At 35.5% G+C, this 18,955-nt stretch overlaps 1 protein-coding gene across 2 annotated transcripts in view; it reads right to left on the bottom strand.

Annotated features, from left to right (window-relative positions):
• Positions 1-2,552: 2,552 nt before the first annotated feature.
• Positions 2,553-18,955, bottom strand: part of LOC150102542 (uncharacterized) — a 280,577-nt gene continuing 264,174 nt past the window's right edge. The window contains exon 7 of one of the 2 annotated variants that reach the window (XM_090399064.1): positions 2,553-2,972. In XM_090399064.1, the coding sequence (XP_090255190.1) occupies positions 2,827-2,972 (146 nt within the window). In that variant the 3' untranslated portion in view covers positions 2,553-2,826. Of the gene's footprint in view, positions 2,973-12,448; positions 13,064-18,955 lie in introns of those variants that run through there. The other variant, XM_090399065.1, reaches the window with a different exon arrangement.

Here is an 18,955-nt window from a genome sequence, read left to right as displayed (position 1 = left end):
CATCTATCTCTCATCCTGAGATTTTTATTTAATAAGGTCAAAACACCTTATGGTAACATGTGTTGGTAAAATATTTATAAGCTCTGTATTACTTGAAACTTAGTATTTCTTAGCCTAGCTCCCACTGATGAGACCTCAATAAAGGTCAAAACCGGTCTGGGTAGTGGCCCCTTGCCTTTAATACGGAGCATCATACATTTCCTCCAGGAGATGTGCTTTGCATTAAGGGTAAATATTAAGAATAGTGATCCGAGCTTATTCTACCTTTACCATGAGTTGCCTTGGACTTGCATGTGCAGGGTCAGTTAGACTTACAACACTTGCAGGTGCAAACTTGACTGATTTGTCTGTTTGCTTACTTGGGAAATGGAGTAAAAAACCAGGTTTATATTTAAAATAACTTGGTATCTTTAACACACACACACACACATATATATATATATATTTGATGCAATGGATTTACTCGACTACATGATATAACAGAAGAAATTTAATGGCTAGAAGCTAAGGATAACAAAAATAGGGAAAAAAAAAATTCTTATTTGAATGCACAACTAGTTCGATCTTCTTAGACCTCATTGGGTGCATAATGTGAAAAGAGAAATACAAAAAAAAATAAAATAAAATAAAATAAAATACATTACAAGAGAGCAACAGCTACAAATTAAGTTGGAAATGGATTGCTGATATTTGAAGGAGTTCTGGATGCAATAGTATATTGTTGAGCATGTCCACATGGGTATGATCCCACATACATCAAAGTTGGCTAGCTGAGGAGTGACAATCTGAGAGATTAGTATTAAGATGGACTGGATTGAGGACAATTTCTGTTGATTCAATAATTCTTCTCTCAAAATAGCATCTAAAAATGTTTTCTGATTTGTTGCAGATGACTGGATGAGTGATAAAAACTTCATCGTCAAGGTTAGCAGAATTAAGAATGTCATTAGATAGAGTGCTGGCTCTAGTTCTGGCATATGTGATGTTTCTCGCATGCTCTTCCATACATAACTTAGTGATTTCTCTGTCTGACCAAAATAGGGCACATTGCAGTTAAATCAAAGATGATAAACTCCAGGATATTTTAAGGTGTCATATTTCAGTTTAGGAGTACTGAGGAAGGAAAATGAAGTTCCTTACTCAGTAGGATTATTCAAGGATAATGCCAAGGACAATAAAGGTCATTCAGAGGGCATCCCCAAACCTTAACTGGCAGAAGAATAATGGTCTATCCAAGCAACAAGCTATAATGAAAAAAGTCAGATTCATCATCAATAATGAGAAGACATTCTTGGAAGTTGTATGAGAGTGTGGATAGAGTGAAGAGTAAATTTTTGCATGACAAATCATGGGTGTGATGGAATTCACGGTCCAAGTGTGCTGTGAATTTGAAATGAATTTCAGATACAATATGATAAATATGGTAGTCATTGAGTGGATCTCCTGTAATGAGATCCACTATAATAATATTTTTAAAAAAGAATTGGAAACAACACAAGTAAAAATGTAGTATTTGCATGTCCCAACTTGTTATAAGTATAAACACTGAAGCTTTTCTTATTTGAGGTCCCACATGCTTTACTCTTAAAGAAATTGTATTAACAAATATGTTCTTCTGTCTGTTTAAAGGAAACTCTAAAGTGAAGAATTATGTTTGCAAGCAGCAGGCCTCTTGCTGCTTGCAAACTGACACTGGCCTTATATGATACCCTGTGACATACCAGATTGTACACTGCCGCCTAACAGTAGCTTGCAGCTGTAGATCTCTACTTGCTGTAGGATTATATTCATTAAAAATCTTTTGGTTTTTAAGTGGTTTAGATAATTAATAAGAATTGATCAGTTATAAAACTTTAATGCTCATAGTTAATGAATTTAATATATTAGTATAATGACAGAGGAAGATACTTATAAAAAAAATCATATTTTTAAAGAACTGCTAAAAATATGATTAAAAGTTATGCTCTGACTTCTAATCTCACAAACATTATATTACCATTAAATAACTTTTTTTTTGCTGTATGTGTGTCTGTTTTACCTGCTTTCCAGTAGAAATTTATTTAATCAGCCCAAGAGAAATGTCTTCTTCTGGATTGGAACGCACACTTGGTCACAAGCTTCTGATTTTTAGGCTTCCACAAAAAGAAAGGAAAACAGTTATAAACAGACAATTACACCTAGAGAGAGAGAGAGAAGAAATGTAAACAAACAAACAAAAAAATTCAGATTTGAGATATTATTAATATACTTACCTTTTATCATAATCTTTTTTTTTTTTTAAATAAGTTCATGAGCCAGAATTGGTGTTAATTTAACAGCAATTTTTATTTTGTAACATAGAAACAATATATAAGTTAAATAGTAGTTCTCAGATGGTGAAAGATGTTTATTCGTAACAAATTTTACATATATATATATGAAGAAAAAAAAACAAAAATTAGGATGCTATACAAATAAAAAATGATGTAAATTACAGTTGATTATATGATGTATTTAAAACTTCGACAATATGTTTAACATTGAAAGAACGGGTAAATTCATGAAACAACAGCTATATAAATCAAAATTTATGCAAAATAATATATTATGTATACATGTATAAAACAATATGATCACATTAAATTACAGAAATGGTTAACTTTTTTGTTTAAATATACACATGAACAAATTTACTGTATTTTCACACACAAATTCCTTCATTTTTCAAAAACAAACAAATTCATGTGATTAAAGTTTAAGAACTGTAACTAAGACCTCCAGTAATATACAGTACAGTACATTAGAAATATCTTGCTTTTTCAGTAGTTCTATGAATTCTTGAGTGTTTCAACATTCATGTTGTGTGTCCTCATACTCATCAGTATCAGAGTCCAGAGTTTCTACTTTTTTAAGCACCAATTTCAATATTTTTCCTTGCTTATTAGTAGATATTATAGGAAAGTTTCCTTGGCTTACTGATCTCTCAACAGCATCTGAATAGAGTAAAAAAAAAAAAAAAAAAAAAAAAAATATATATATATATATATAAAACATATATATGAGAAAAGTGTTAGAAATGTGAATTCTTTTAGTGTTTCAAACTACGTAAAGGATAAAAGTAAAGTTTTGTTAAAAAATATACCATTAAAATTTACCTGTAGAGTTGCAATACTAACTTTTTTTTTTTACATTTAAAATTTCAATTAAATTACTTGAGAAATTTGACAAACATTACCTTAGCAAGAGAATTACTTTTCTTGCTATAAGATTATGTCACTGGTTTCCCTGGACTTTTGACATTCTAGCACTTGTATTCAGATCTGCATATATTCAATAAAATAAGCTTATGAAATGAGATGATAAACATTATTTCTCCTCATCAGGTCATGGATGGGTAGCCAAAGAGAGAGAGAGAGAGAGAGAAAGAGAGATCTTTTGAAGAATCGAATTTCTTCAGTTTAGTACTAAGCTGCAGATGTTATAATTAACTGGTTCATAATGTAAACACTTTGCCTTTAATTTTGACAAAACTATTCACATTAAACTCAAGGTTTTAAATTACAGTTATACTTCATTAAAGAAATAGAGTGTGCTATATAGGTACTGCATGAAGGGAAACAGGTTTGTTCACCAACACATAGTCCTCCTGGCTACACTGATCCCACATATTTGGAGTGGTGCTAAGAATATTAAATGCTATCCAGAAGAATGTAATCTGATAAAATGATGGCCACTCTCTCTCACATAGATTAATTCCAATCACTCTCTCTCTCTCTCTCAACAATATTCCATTGAACCTTATAATTCCTTCACATTTTTCCAAAACTGTAAGAACATGAGTATCTGCTGGTCAACATCCATTTACTGTTCAGCTTCAAACTCACAAAAGTAACCTCCCTAATTCTCCTTTTATTCCATTTATGAATATTATTCGGAACAACCTCACCTATTTTGTCTTCCTCTACAGCCAAAATCTTCCACTGTTTAAGAACCATGTCAACAGATTCCAACTTTCTTTTCTCCCTATGTTTCTTTCTCACACATAGCAATGTGCTACAGCTTTTGTTTGCAGGTCTGATATATTAAAAAAAGGATAGAGAAACACTTTGCCAGCTTACAGAAGTAATGAACTATAGATTTTCAAATGTTTTGTAAACCAACAAACAAAAAATACATTTTGTATCAAAGAAATTCTCTATCTCATATATAGGTAAGATATTTAATGAGCGGTTCATAAAGGTTTTTCATCCTTGTGAATGAGATATCATGGAGAGTTCGAGAGTAATGGACGATGAAGAGAAGGTGAGACTGACTGTGAGTGAGCTAGAGGTATATGGGAATTAAGCAAACTTGATGTTTAAAAGGCTGTGGGGCTTCATGATATATCACCACATATTTTGAAGAATGTGCTAGGGAGTTGACATCTGCCTTGACATATTTGTTAAAAACATGAGTCTTACATTGGAAGTTCCAAAGGAGTGGAAGGAAAGCAAGACTGTTGCTTCAAAAGGAGGTGACAGAACCCAAGCCAAATTATAAACCAATTTGTGTGTCAGGTGTAGTGGTTAAAGTGTTGGAGAGGCTGGTGAGAACCAGAATCCAGAATTGGGTTGACAACAGTGGTATTATCTTTGATGGATAGCATGAATTTGCTAAAGGGAGGTCATGTTTTAGTAATCTACTTATTACAATAAAGTGATAGCTGCATTGGACGAGAAAGATGGATACAAAGTAGTACACTTAGATTTTGTAAACACATTTGATACATTACCGCATGATAAGTCGATAGTCAAATTAGAGCATATGATGTTGGATATTAGACTAGTGTATTAGATTGAAGACTGGCTATCTGATTGATGTCAACAAGTTGTGTATGGGAGAGCAATATCCCGGAAGAGGAAAGTCACTAGTGGTGTGTTAGGGCCATTGCTGTTTAACATGCACATTAATGATATTGGGGAGGACTTGAATGGGAACATTCAGTTGTTTGCAGATGATGAAAAGTTGGGATGAACTATGAGAAGTGCAGCAAATATTGTAGCCTTACAAAAAGACTTGAACAAGATGAGTAAATGGGAACGGAAGTGGGGATACTAGTTCAATGTTGCGAAACGTAAAGTTTTAAAATTTGGAAAACAAAGATGGGATATGGAATTTACTCTTGGTGGGGATATATATTGTTTGAGGTGGGGGAAATAAGAGATCTAGGGGTGATGGTGGATAAGGATCTAAAATTTAGAGGATACCTTGCCAAAACTGTGGGGAGAATACAATGAATTCTGGCAATTATGCAGAGGACACTGACTTGTAGAAGTAAGGAGATTCTGGTTCCATTGGATAAGGCCTCGATTAGGCCACATATGGACTACTGTGCACAGATTTGATCACCTGGCTTTTAAAAGGATGAAGAGATGCTGGAGAAGGTTCAGAGGCAATTGACTAAGATAGTTTTTGATCTCTGGAATGTTGAATATGACAAAAGGTTGAAAAGATGCAATACACAGAATCTAGTGGATAGGAGGAAGAGAGGTAATATGACAGAGATGTACAAGTTGGTATGGGAGTTTTCATAGGATTAATGTTGAAGAGGTTTTTCATAAAATGGTGGGAGATGGGGGGGGGAACAAGAAGTCATCCCTGAAAGCTGTATAAAGAGTGTGTGAGCAATGGAGAGAGAGAGAGAGAAGGTAGTTTTTTTGCATGAAGAGTTGTGAATGCATTGCCTGAGAGCATGGTGTCTGAGAATTTGAATGTGCATTTAAGGCATGGTATAATGAGCTGTGAGCATAGCAAAGGGATCTCCTGGACGAGCCTTTAACTCCATGGGATCTTAGGATGATGATGATGATGATAATAATAATAATAATAATAATAATCACATATACTTTCAAATCTAAACTACCATTACCCCTTACTGATTTTTGGATAGGACATAACTCCCACTAGCATTATATCAACAGTCCTTCTATCTCCTCCTCTTTACAGCTGTCTGTGTTCCAGAAATGTACAGCATGCTATAATTTCACATCCTGGTAGGTTACTTACTATCTTCACACATTTATGTTTCAGTAACTGTCAATAATCTAGGAACTTGAATCAAACAAAGCCACTCTTCTTTATTTCTCATTCTTCTGACACTCAAGCATAAACAAAGGCATATTCTAGACTCTAAAATAGTTAATCCATCTGTAACTACCAAATCCAAGCTAAATTCTTAACTAGATTGTCTATCCAACTTCCTATTCCCATGACTAGAATATCTGATTAAGATTTTACAAATCCAATTTTATGGCACCACAATTACAATTAAATAAAGATGAAGCACTTACCTACTGGTTTCACTCTTCTTCTAATCCCATTCCTGCACAGAAGACCAAGAGAAATTGCCTCTTATGATACCAGAAACTGAGAACCATATTATTCACTAAAAAACCACAGGAGGTTTTTCAGCAAAAAGACATCAAAAGAATACAAAACCTCACTGTGCAGACCCAAAACATTCACATAATCTATCTCCTCGAACCCATTCCATTCTTTCACAACTCTCCAAGCAAAAAATTTTGGCCTCATGTCCCAACTAACCATACTTTTACTCAACTTTCAAGGATGACTTCTTCTGCCCCTCTAGCCAAGTGCTGAAATATTTCCTCTACATTAATTTTATAAAACTCTTTAATTAACTTAAATGTTTCTATCATATCCTCTCTTTTTTGCCTATCAATCAGTTTCTGCAGTCCACACATGCTCAATATCCTCATAGAGAACATTCTACAGACCAGACATCACCATCTTGGTAGCTTGCTTCTGAATCTTCTCCAATACTTCCTCATCCCAAGAAACCCAGGAGACAGACTTCAGCACAGATATGGACATATCAAGACCTTATAAAAAGGAATAATAACCTATTTGTTAGTGTGCTTTTCAATAGTCAAGTAATCATATAAGCTACCTTAGCAATATATCCTCTAAACTTCAACTCTCTGTCTATCCCCACCTCCCCCAAATCCCTAGTTTCATCTATTTCCTGGAGTACAGCTCCATCAATGTGGTACACAGCTTGTAATTTATTTACCCCAAAATGCATACATGTACATTTCTTCACATAAACCACCTCTGAACTTTTTGATATCTGTCCGGCAGCCAATTCACATAACCAGTGTCATATCCATCCCTCACATGTTCTAATTTGCATAACAGAGTTCCATGTGGTATTCTGTCAAATGCTTTTGCAAAATCTAGCAGAATCAATAGCCATTTTCTTTATCCAACTGAGCTGTCACTCTCATACTGACCCTTCACAAAGTCATGTCCCTCACAGAGTATCATATTCTTATTCACCCATTCTTGAATTCTCTTTCTGATCAATTTTTGCAGTATTTTTACCACGACTCCTCAGATTTGCTACTGCAGTCTTAGAACTTCCCTTATGTAAGGGAATTATTTTGCTGTCTTTCCACTTCCTTGAACTCTACCATAGTCAGAGACTTTGCCAATTCCATTGCAGATTCCTGCCAATCCCACAGCTGTATTTACGTTCAGATTTTGCAATATCATAAGAACCTCTAATTCATCCACCTCTGTTCCCACATAAGTCTGTCACATATGTCACAGCATTACATCCCTTAGATGATATACCCAGTAGCACGCCAGTAGTGTCCAGCACCTGTGTGCAAAACTTTAGTTGGCGTCCCTATCCCCACTCCCTCCAATAAAAAATCATTTAAAAAAAACGTTTTTTTAAAGTATTTCCTCTTCTTTGGTGCCTTTACAATCCTGGCACCTGTGTGCATCAAACACATTGCACATATGGCTGGCGTGGCCCTGGATATACTCTTGCAAAGTGATCACTCAGTAACTCAATTACTTTATCTGCTTCTGTCACCTCGTGACCATCAGCACTCATTAAGGTTCTTCTTCCATAGTCGTTATTCCTCTTACTTGTCATATAATGAAAGAACTATTTGGGATTTCCTTTGGCCTGCTTTGCTAGTTTTTCTTGTAATCTGATTTTGCCTTCCTTACCACACTGGTCATCTTTCTTGCCTGATACTTGTACTGCTCATATACCCTCCATAATATTTTCCTTGTTTGCAGCTCATGCTTATTGATATTACTCATCTATCTAACCTGATTAACTCTTACCTTACATATGGAATTTAATATAGCTTCCTCTAGATGCCCCTTAGCATTTTCCATGCACTACTAACATCCTTCCCTTGCAGAATTTTATACCATGGCACAGCTTTAAGGTTTCTTCTAAGTAAATCATAATCACCTGCCTTGTAGTTCCACATATATCCCTTCTTGACCAAACATTTCTTATGTTTTACAATCTCCCAAGTCAAGACTGTATGGTCACTTTCCCCCTTGATTATGGACATCTCTTCTGTTCCTGTGACCAGGCCCAATACTCTTGTGCCACAAGTCCCCTCCATCACATGGTGCCTCAAATAAGTATCTCTCAGTAGGTGTGTAAATTCTATTTCCTTCCTGCTATGTGATCTCTCTTCCTTCCAATCTATATCACCATAGTTGAGGTAACCCATAATAATCACTCCACCTGCACTCATTGCACTAATTTGCTGATGCATGTCTTTTAGATCATTCCTGGAATTCCCTGGCTTATAGCATCAACCAACCGTGTATTTTGTCTTATTAGCCTTGATCTCACACCAGACTGCTTCAAGTGAACAGTCACCTTCCTGCCTATCTCTTATTCTTTTTGGCTGCAATTCATCTGCTATCATCAGCAGTATCCCTTCCCCATCCTATTTTCTCTATCTTACCTGAAAATACTAAACCCTTTACATTCTTTCCCTGTAACTACATCATCTGCTGTTAGCCAAGTCACACTAATGCCTATAACTTTTGCAAGGTAGCACTAACAAATACTAAAAACTCCTCCCTCTTGTTTGATACTTTCTGGCATTAGTATATAGAAACTGCAGAATCCCTTTAGGCACCAATCACCTTTCCTTCCTGAATTGACTATCTTAATCAATATTTTTGCTCGAGAGACTAGATTCTGCATTTGTTGGTCATTCTCACATTCACTTGCCTCATGGATGTCTTCATTCACCTCCATTTGCCCTAATTGCTTAAGTTTTGCTGAATTTGCACTTTAGCATGCTTGGTGAACAAAGTTCTCTCTTTCTCTCTCTCTCTCTTTCTAGGCATGATAAGACATAATGGCAGGCATCTTGTCGTACATGAATCTAGATTGGCAAACTCCATGTTGGTCATAACTGATTAGTAAGCCACTAGGTTATGGAGAAGTTGACTATTGATGACTTTCTCCATTATTTTTGAGAGAACTGAAATTTATGATAGGAGACCAGAAGACTTTTTAGTGTTGTGCAGAAGGAACAATGTAAGATTTGTGGACCTATGGTTTGAGTTTGATGAAAAGAAGGATTTGTATAATGCTATATAATAATTTGGACATGTGCCATAGAAAGGTTTGGAGAAACACACTGTCAACTGACATTTTCAGAGCATTTGTTCACATTTGGCATCAAAACCTGCCCTCCTTGTCTATTTGCCACCCTTTGCAATTGGGTAAAATAAGCTTTCTCTCTGGTTGATGGCCCTTCTCTTCTAGCTTTTCTAGTTGATGGCCCTTCTCTTCTATGCAGCAGTGCATCAGAGCTTTGTTCTAACACCTGCTCACTTTCTCCTATATGTAAATGACCTGCTCTCAATCACTGCTAATCCTACCCACATCTTTACTGATGATAGTGCATTTCATTTATTTTACTCATTTGACAAACCATGCAATGCCCCATACATTCAAGATCAAGGTAATCAGTCCCTTAAACAACTCCATATCATCTTTCATTGAGGAAGGAGGGATAACCTGATTACCTTTAGTACTATCAAAATGCATCTTGCTTTTTTTTCCACAAAAGAGATCTCAGCACAACTACCCTTTCCCTCAGCAATACACAATTCATCAGACTGGATGAGATATTTACCTCTGGCCTCTCCTTGAAACAAACATATCACTTCAATAACTTCCTCAGCCTCTTAAAAAAAACAAATTAGGCATTCTTTTCTGCTTCAGATGCTATTTTTTTTTTTACTAATCCAGCTAATAACTTGAAAAAAATCCTATATCTGTTCATCCTCAAAGGATAATGCACTTCCCTAAATATTCTCAGTGTTGTCCAGGAAACTATTTAGCTGATAAATGACCTCTCCTTCACTAGCTTATTTCAACCTCTCACTCACAGATATACTGTTTTAGTTGTGTCTTCAGGTAATTCCATGAGCCCTACTTGCCTGAACTTTTATTTTATTTTTTATTGGCCCACCCACAAAAGGTTTATTTATAAACTTATAGTACATTCATACTGCGGGTGGGTTAAGGATTTTTTCTATTTTATTGATTTTATATGTACCACACACACACACACGTATGTACGTGTGTGTGTGTGTGTGTGTGTGTGTGTGTGTGTGTGTGTGTGTGTGTGTGCATGTGCACCTCACATATAATGAGGATTGAGAACACAACCCTCATTATACGTGAGGGTTGTGTTCTCAAGATTCGCTGTGTATATCAAAAACGTGTAAAACAGGAGACTTATAACATGGCATAATAGAGGTTGTATTCCCAAAGGAGAGATTCTGATCTTTTCAGATTAATTTACTCTAAAGTGCACTTATTTTTTATACATATTAAGGCAGTACATATAATATTCATTTTGTATAAATCAAATAACAGTTCTTTATTTTCAAGATTAATACATCATAAAAACATCTTTAGCTGATATTGAAGGCAGCTTTTTAAGACTCTCTCAATGGAAACCTGAGAGATTCCCTGTAGCATTTAAGGATATTTTCAATCTCCCTTGTCATGGAGTTATGTTCTTTGAAGAGAGCTATGACACTGAGACAAGACTTTCATTGTGAGAGTTTTCAGAGACTCAACGTCCATAGGACTTGACTCAGATTCCTTATTGATGTGCTTTTCTATAGCTGGATCATCTCTATTGTTCAGGGCAGAGAAGTTAATACAGATAAAGTTAATACTACATAGACCAATAAGGGACATGGACACCGAGTACAGCAGATGGAGGTATGAAACAAGATGCATGCAAAGAAGTTTCAACAATCTTGGAGAGGAAACAGTGATAGTCCTCATGCACCGAAATGAAACTGCACATATGCGAAAAAATAGATAATGAAAGTATGTATGATGAGAGTTACTTGTGTATGTGTGTGTGTGTGTGTGTGTGTGTGTGTGTATATATATCTGTATTTTTATTAATTTTTACCTAGTCTGGAAACCCTGCTGTAGAGACCAAGCATGGAACTTTTTCAAGCCATTTCAGGTCTCCAAGCAGTGTGGATGGTCTCACACTGGGCGATGATATTCATCTCCTGCCTAAAGACAATCACAAACATTGAATGGAGAGCAGATACACTAACCACTCAACCAAACAGACCAGCACTAGCAACCATTACTCCTCCACTTTCTGTTGAGTTTGTTAAAATATAAGCAGCAGCTGCCCAGTATCACTTTTCAATAAAACTGTGCACACAACACTCACAAAAACTGAACCTGCTTTTCCTCTTCCTCTTTTATTCCATCTTCCTCTATCTCCTGGAGGAATCTTCCTCATGAAGTATTTCCCAATAACTACAACCTCCAACTCTCCAAGAAAAATATCAACAGAATTCAAATGCACACAGACACAAGAGGTAACTCTTGTGTACTGGCATTTGAATTGAACATAAATAAATAAATGTGTATATATATACACATGATGCATTTAAATCACATTTTAATCATTCCTTGATATCACTGGAATAGCTGGAATGCTCTGAATGGTCAAATTAGAATATATACTAATTTCCACCTCCTTTCAGACCATTCCTTAATTTCACATATTTACTAATCTATTACTGGTTTGCTATTTGAATTTAAGTTTTGATAATATTGTAGGAAAGGGATGCTTCATGATGACTATACCACTGGTTATTCAATTCTAGATCCCCTGTAACTGCCTTTTTCTTTACTTCAGTTGGGTAGTTATTGTTCACTATCATTAACAATACAATACCCTTTCCTAATTCTTCCAGAATGATGTTGTACTCATTAGTGCTATCTTAAGTGTGTTCAAAACTTATTCTACCTTTGTTTCTTATACTTATTATGCAAGTAAATAAGCATAATGCATATTTACTTGCATAATAATTAAAAACAAATATACACATGCAAACATTACAAAGTAATATAATACAAATTTTTTTGCTTGTTTTACTTGTTTGCAGAATAAACCTAAAATTGGTATAGAAGAGATTATGAATATAGGATCATATATATATATACACACACAGGGAGAGAGATTTAGTACACAATGACACCGAGTAGCACATTTAACTTGAAACAAAGCAATATGGTGGAAGTGGCAGTTTGAATGTACTGTTAATGGTAATGAAAATGAAAATTTCATGAAACTGAATGTTTATTAATAACAATCATATTCGGTAGCTTTAATTGCATCAATATGATTAGGACAAATACATTTCATGAATTACAGCTTTCACAACATTTGGATTACTCTATGGACAATGATATAAATGCTTAACAGTCTTGTTTTAGGTTAAACTGCACAGTCCACATCTCTTCATGATTTCCACAGTGAAGCTAATTTTCAGTGATGAAAGCAAATTTCTCACAGGATGTCACAACTTTGGCTTAGACATACCATTTCTAGTTGAAAATTTTGCTGTAATTTCCATAAGAAGCTCAAGGTGACACATGCTATATGCTGTTACAGTGAATATTGAACACAAATTTTCCCCAGCTTGACCAAATTGGAACCTTTGAGATTTTCGGTATCAATGAGTATTACTTGAGGGGTGGCCTCTTCTCAGACATCAACAATGCACAGGATATGTTAAAACTCCAGTCATATTACTATTAGTACACTTTTATTTGTGAGATATTAGCACATACTTATATTTAAAAAATATATATACAAATTCCACAGTTATATGCTTCTCCAGGCATTGGAGAGCATTTATTCTTCATCATACCTGAATGACTGACACAACAACAAGAGGGATGCTGTTAGCACTGAAACAGAGAAAGTGGAAACATAGTTAAGACAATGGTACTAACTATTTGGAAGATTAGAGGACTATATCTAAAGGTTTCCTTTAAGGAGTAACATTTAATTATTATTAAAAAAGATAAAACTCCATATTTTCTAGTGAAGTAGGCATATTAATGCTTGCCCTAAGAAACCAAGGCTGTGGAAGTGATATGTACCAACTTGACAAGTGTGCACAACCTTTGGCACGAGAAGCTTAATACTGCACTACTTAAAAGACATGAACTTTGAGGGATAATTCTTTTTCTACCTTTCACTAAGGTACCACTGAAACTTCCTTAAAATCTTTGATTCTGAAGGGAGAAGAGAGTAATATTATTCAATAGTAATAGCATCATTCCTTCCTTCAGTAGATAAATCTATTGTGAGGAGTACTGGATACCAAGGATTTGGTTCTTTAAAATTATCTATTAATTAAATAATTTATTATTAAAATTTACTAATACAATAAATTATATTATTATATGCATTTTCAAGCTGGTTTGTCTGTTTTGTGTGTGTGGGGGGGGGGATTTATTTTCTAAATGAGACTATACTGTACTTAAGAGAACAGAATGTGAGGAAAATTATGTTTTCAGAGAAGATAGAAAAAGGGGATAAAAGGAACTGGAGAGTGTTACTTAAGATAATTTAGAATTGAGATCTACATGGGCAATGATCCAGAATAAAAACTGTGGTAGCAAATAGGAAGACAAGAGCTGAAGACCATCTAGTATGAGACAGAGGTAATGACAGAGGCAAAATTAAATATGTACACTGCTTGATGGTGACATTGGTCAGTGGATTTAGAGATGAGTGGTTATGAAGAAAAAACATGAGTAAGAAGAAAACAAATTCATAGAGTTGCTACCAAGAAACTGTATGAAAGGAGACTCAAGGTCAGAGAGTATTAGATCTAATTATGGTGAGAATGTAGTCATCAATGAGATGGCTGTAAGAATATACACTTGAATCTTCCAAGTCTGAACTACATAATCACTTTGGCACTGTTAAATGCTGTCTTCCTAGTTTGTCATAATTCTCTACCCTGTAGCTCAAGAGATATAATTTTTTTTTAACTATAAGGTAGAGAATTAAGGAAATCTTAGAAAGCGCTTGAGGCAGCCATGGTTTCGGATACTGTACAGGAAAAACATGGATGATGGGTACTAGTAAAGAGATGTATGGCAGAAGAAGTATTTGACTACTCAGGATTAGGGAAGAAAAAAAAAACAATAGGATGGGAGTTAAGTAAATGAGTAATCTCATTAAGAAAGAGATTCAAGTAGAAAATTATGGAGATGCACTCTTAGGAAGTAGAGAGAAGAGCAACTATGCCAACAGTGGATTGGTGAACAGTAAGAGAGCAAACTCTGATTATGAGATAGTCATTTGAGCAAGTTAAAGGTCAGTTAACTAAGCTCGAGCAAGTCTAGAGTTATTTCCAGCAAGATAACGAAAGAATAACTGTCAAGGAATTGCCTTGCTGAAGAAATGAAGTTAATAGATGCAAAGGCATTAGTTGAAGAATTCGGTTACATTTTATTATGATCCATCATCAAAGTCAAAAGGAATCTGATGCAACCGTATCAAATGCATCAATTTTGTGTTACTACATATTTATGTTTATACTAACTGTTAAGAAAAAAATCACACATGCTCATTTTGGATTAGTGTAATAACTTTCAACTTAATTTATCATTGTATATTGTTTAAGGAAATTAACAACGTAGACTTGATAATAACTAAAAATATTGAATTGTTACTTCCTATATTTCAATGAAGTTAAATTGGCATCTTCAGGGATTAATACACTGGTATTAAACACGTGCACACAGGCACACTTTAGTAACTAGGATGTAACAGGAGAGATACAGAAGACCTAAAGTCCTATAATTATGCTACCTATTAGGTTGGGTGTTCTTGGCCATTTTGGCTGACTGTCTGCCAATGAGGATTTCCCATATGAGGAGCAGTTTGATGCAATCATATTTGTTTAGGTTGGGACAGTTCGTAAGAGCTCCAGCATTTCAAGGAAAAGCCTCTCAAAATTAAATTTGCTTCAGTGGAGTAAGGTGTTTTTCTTCCACCAGATCCTGTGCCAGGTATCCAGGGCATGGTCTGCTAATCACAAGCAGGCATGTTGCTGGAATCAGACGTAATCCTGGTGCTCTGATATACAGTATTGGCTGTTCTACCTGTTTGTCCATAATATGAAGGGTTGCAATTGCAGGGTACCTGGTATACTTCACATAAATCCAGAGGTTGTAGATGGCCTTTGGGGAGCGGATAAGGGGGCTGTTATCTTTTTGTGTGGTTTATATGTGGTCACAAGATTGTGCTTTTTTAAGATCTTGGCCATCTTTTCTGAGATGCCATTAATTTAAAAATTTATATACAACATAACAGACTTTCAAATTAATAAATATATAATTATTTTGGATTCAACGCTGAATTTAAATACTTTTGATATCACCTTTTTTATAATCATGAAATATTAATCATTCATCCACTGACTCATACTGAGTATCTTATTTCTCATAGAAATACTGTGAGGAGAATAAAAGATAAGTGTGGTCAGCAGAGTATCCAGAGTGATGACCAGGGATAACAGTCATGAGATGAGACGATGAGTAATTATTCTATTCATAATCCTCACACAGCTCTGCTGTGTGAGGAGAAAGGAGTGCAGTTTGTGAACTTGTTGTGTCTGAGGGACAGATGAAATTAAATAAGAGTGATGGATTATATTTAGATGGTTTTCATGTGAGTCAAAGGAAGAGACTGCTGCTGAAGAAGATATCTGAGGGAGTAAGAGGTAACACGAACCAGCAGGTAAGTAGCGTGAGTATGGAGAATGAATAAACTGGATTGCAAGATGGAAACACGGAGCATATGAGATGGATGCATGCTGAAAGCTGTAGTGAATGTGAGAGTACACAATAAAGCAATGGGATGAACCAGAATGCAAGGGAACCATTTGAATCTGGTGAACATTATTGGTATTGTATGGTGACAATGAGGAATAGATAAGTGTGGGAATGCAGAAGTAATATCTAAGAAGCAGGATTAGTAGGACTTCTAACAGACTGAGACTAACACATTTGTTTAGAAATGTGAATATCAGAATAAACAGGAATGAAATCATCATTATTATTATTTCTTGGGCATCTTCACAGAGTCAGAGAAAAAACGCTGTGGGAGATCCACTCTATTCATTGTTCATACAATACCTATCATACCTCTCCATGAACTCAGTCACTGATGAAGCACTCACAACTACCTCTGGCAACCCATTCACCACATTCAAAGCAAAAAATCTAGTCCTAACACTTTTGCTAACTACACTCATAATTTCCAAGGTTGATCTCTTCTCTCTACCTGCCATGTACAGAAAAGAGGCTCCCTTAAAAGTAAAACATCTAGTACTAAAACTTTTATACAATTTACAGGGATCCCTTGTTTTCTCTCTCTCTTCCTACCATGTACAGAAAAAGTCTTTGGTGTCAATCCTATAAAAGCTATTTAATAATTTATATGCCTCTATCATGCATCCTCTTATTTGCCTATCAGCTAGTGTATGAAGACTAACAGACCTACCTTTAATCTATTTACATAAGGAGCATTCCACAGACACAATGCCACAATCTTGGTCACTTGCTTGTGGATCCTATTCACCACTTATTCATCCACACAGAATCTGGGGGGGGGGGAACAGATATGGCCTTATTAAAGCCTTATAGAGGGGAATAATAATAACCTTCTTATCCCTGCTTGTGTTTAGAGGACATGTTGTAAAGGTGTCATTTTGGACACCTTTGCAACATGTCCTCTAAACTTTAATTCCCTGTTCACAATAACTCCCAAATCTCTGGTCTCATCAGTTCCAATAGTCTACCAACCACTCTGTTACTCAAATCACAGATTCACATCCATTTCCATTTGCTCCAATTTATGCAACCAAGTAGAATCCTGTTGAATGTCTTCACAAAGTCCAGCAATATCGATGAGTAGCCATTTCCTTTATCCAACTCAAATGTAACTTTACTATAAAAAGTAACCAAATTACTAAACCAAGACCTATCCTTCACAAAACCATGCTGTCTCTTATAAAGTATCATATTCCCGATACTTTATAAGAGACCAATACCTAGCTTAACCACCATTCTTGAGATAATGACTGGCCTATAATTTGAAACCTTTGTCTTGGAGTCTCCTTTATGTAGTAGAAATATTTTGCCCTCTTTCTGCTCCCTTGACACCTTCCCAGAATTGAGGTTCAAATTAAACAGCTTAATCACAGGAAATGCCAATTCCCTTGCATATTCTCATAATACAGGTCTGATATGCCATCTCATCCCATGGCTGTGTTCACATTAAGAATCTGCAATATTGTAAGCATTTTCAATCACCTACTTCTATTCATTCCCTCAGCCAATGTCACATTTGCCACTGGAATATCTCCACCTGTGTTGCACATACTTGCAAAATTATACCTCAGTAATTCAAGTATTTTTTGTTTCTGTTGCCTTCCTACCACAAATACTTGTTAAAGTCATTTATCCACAGTCATTCTTTCTTTTATTTGCCATATAGTGAAAGACTCTTTGGGATTTCTTTTGACCACATGAGGTAGCTTCTTCTCATAATTAGCTTTGGCCTTCCTGCCCATACATGTCACCCTACTGCTCATGGGCTTGCTGATCACCTTTTATTTTATATTTCCTTCTCAACTTTTCTTTTCTGCAGCTCCTACCTAATGATGTTATTCACCCATCTTACTCCTGCCTGATTAGTCCTCCTGACTCTAGGTATGCAAGTTAATCCTTTCTTCAAACACCTCTCGATCATCTCCCATTAACTTCTAACATCTCTCAATTCAAATTTTTATGCCATGGTATTGTTCTAAGATGACTCCTCAGTTTGTATTAATCATATGCTTTGTAATTCCAAATATACTCCTTGTTAACAGACAATTCTTTATGTCTGACAATTGTCTATGCTGATCACTTTCCCCAAGCAGAGGCAGTGTCGCTACATTAGTTACTGCTAAGTTCTATGATACCATAAGATCTAGTACTCTTGAACCTCATTTCCTTTTCATTAAGTGTTGTCTCAGGTAATAATTTCTTAACAGCTGTATCAATTCCATTTCCTTCCAATTTATGTTCCCACAACTAAATCCTCTCAATTATAATTGTATGACATTTATACTCTCCATTATACCATCTGGCCTATAGCAACCAACTATATATAGCAATTCCACGATTAATGAACCTAATGCTCCGGTGTATTAATCAAAAACACTAATCAAATATAATTTTATTATTAAGCTTGAGCTGCAAAAAAAGAAACAACTGTGGAGGGAATTCAAGGAGAGAGGTGACCCGCAGGCACATGAACAGTATAAAGCACAGGCCAGAAGGGTAACGAGTGTGGTAAGAAAAGCAAAAGAGGATTATGAAAGAAAATTAGACATGCAGGCTAAAGAGAATCCCAAACAGTTTTTTCGACATGTTGGAAGTAAAAGAAAAAACGTATATGGCAAAATGATTTTAAAGAATGACAATGGTAGGGAGGTAACCGAATCAGTTGATATAGTAGAATTACTGAGTGAACACTTTTCAAGAGTATATCATCCAGGTGGTGACATTGCAGGGATGAAGGAACCAACAGCTTATACAGGAATTGTGATGAATGAAGTGGAGGTGAATAGTATTACAAAACCTCAATGTCAATACATCTGTGGAATTGGATGGTATACCAGCTCGTGTCGTACATGACGCGGCTAAATGTCCGTGCCCTTGACCACTTTGTTTAATTTGAGTCTCGGATCTGAGTTAGTCAAGGGGTGGAAGGAGGGGAAAATAGTTCCA

Source organism: Typopeltis vanoorti, chromosome 10, assembly GCF_054136105.1.
Source record: "Typopeltis vanoorti isolate ZY-2024b chromosome 10, IOZ_Tvanoo_1.0, whole genome shotgun sequence".
NCBI lineage: Eukaryota > Metazoa > Arthropoda > Arachnida > Uropygi > Thelyphonidae > Typopeltis > Typopeltis vanoorti.
Note: the sequence above shows the minus strand (reverse complement) of the source record. Positions and strands in the feature narration are given on the sequence as shown.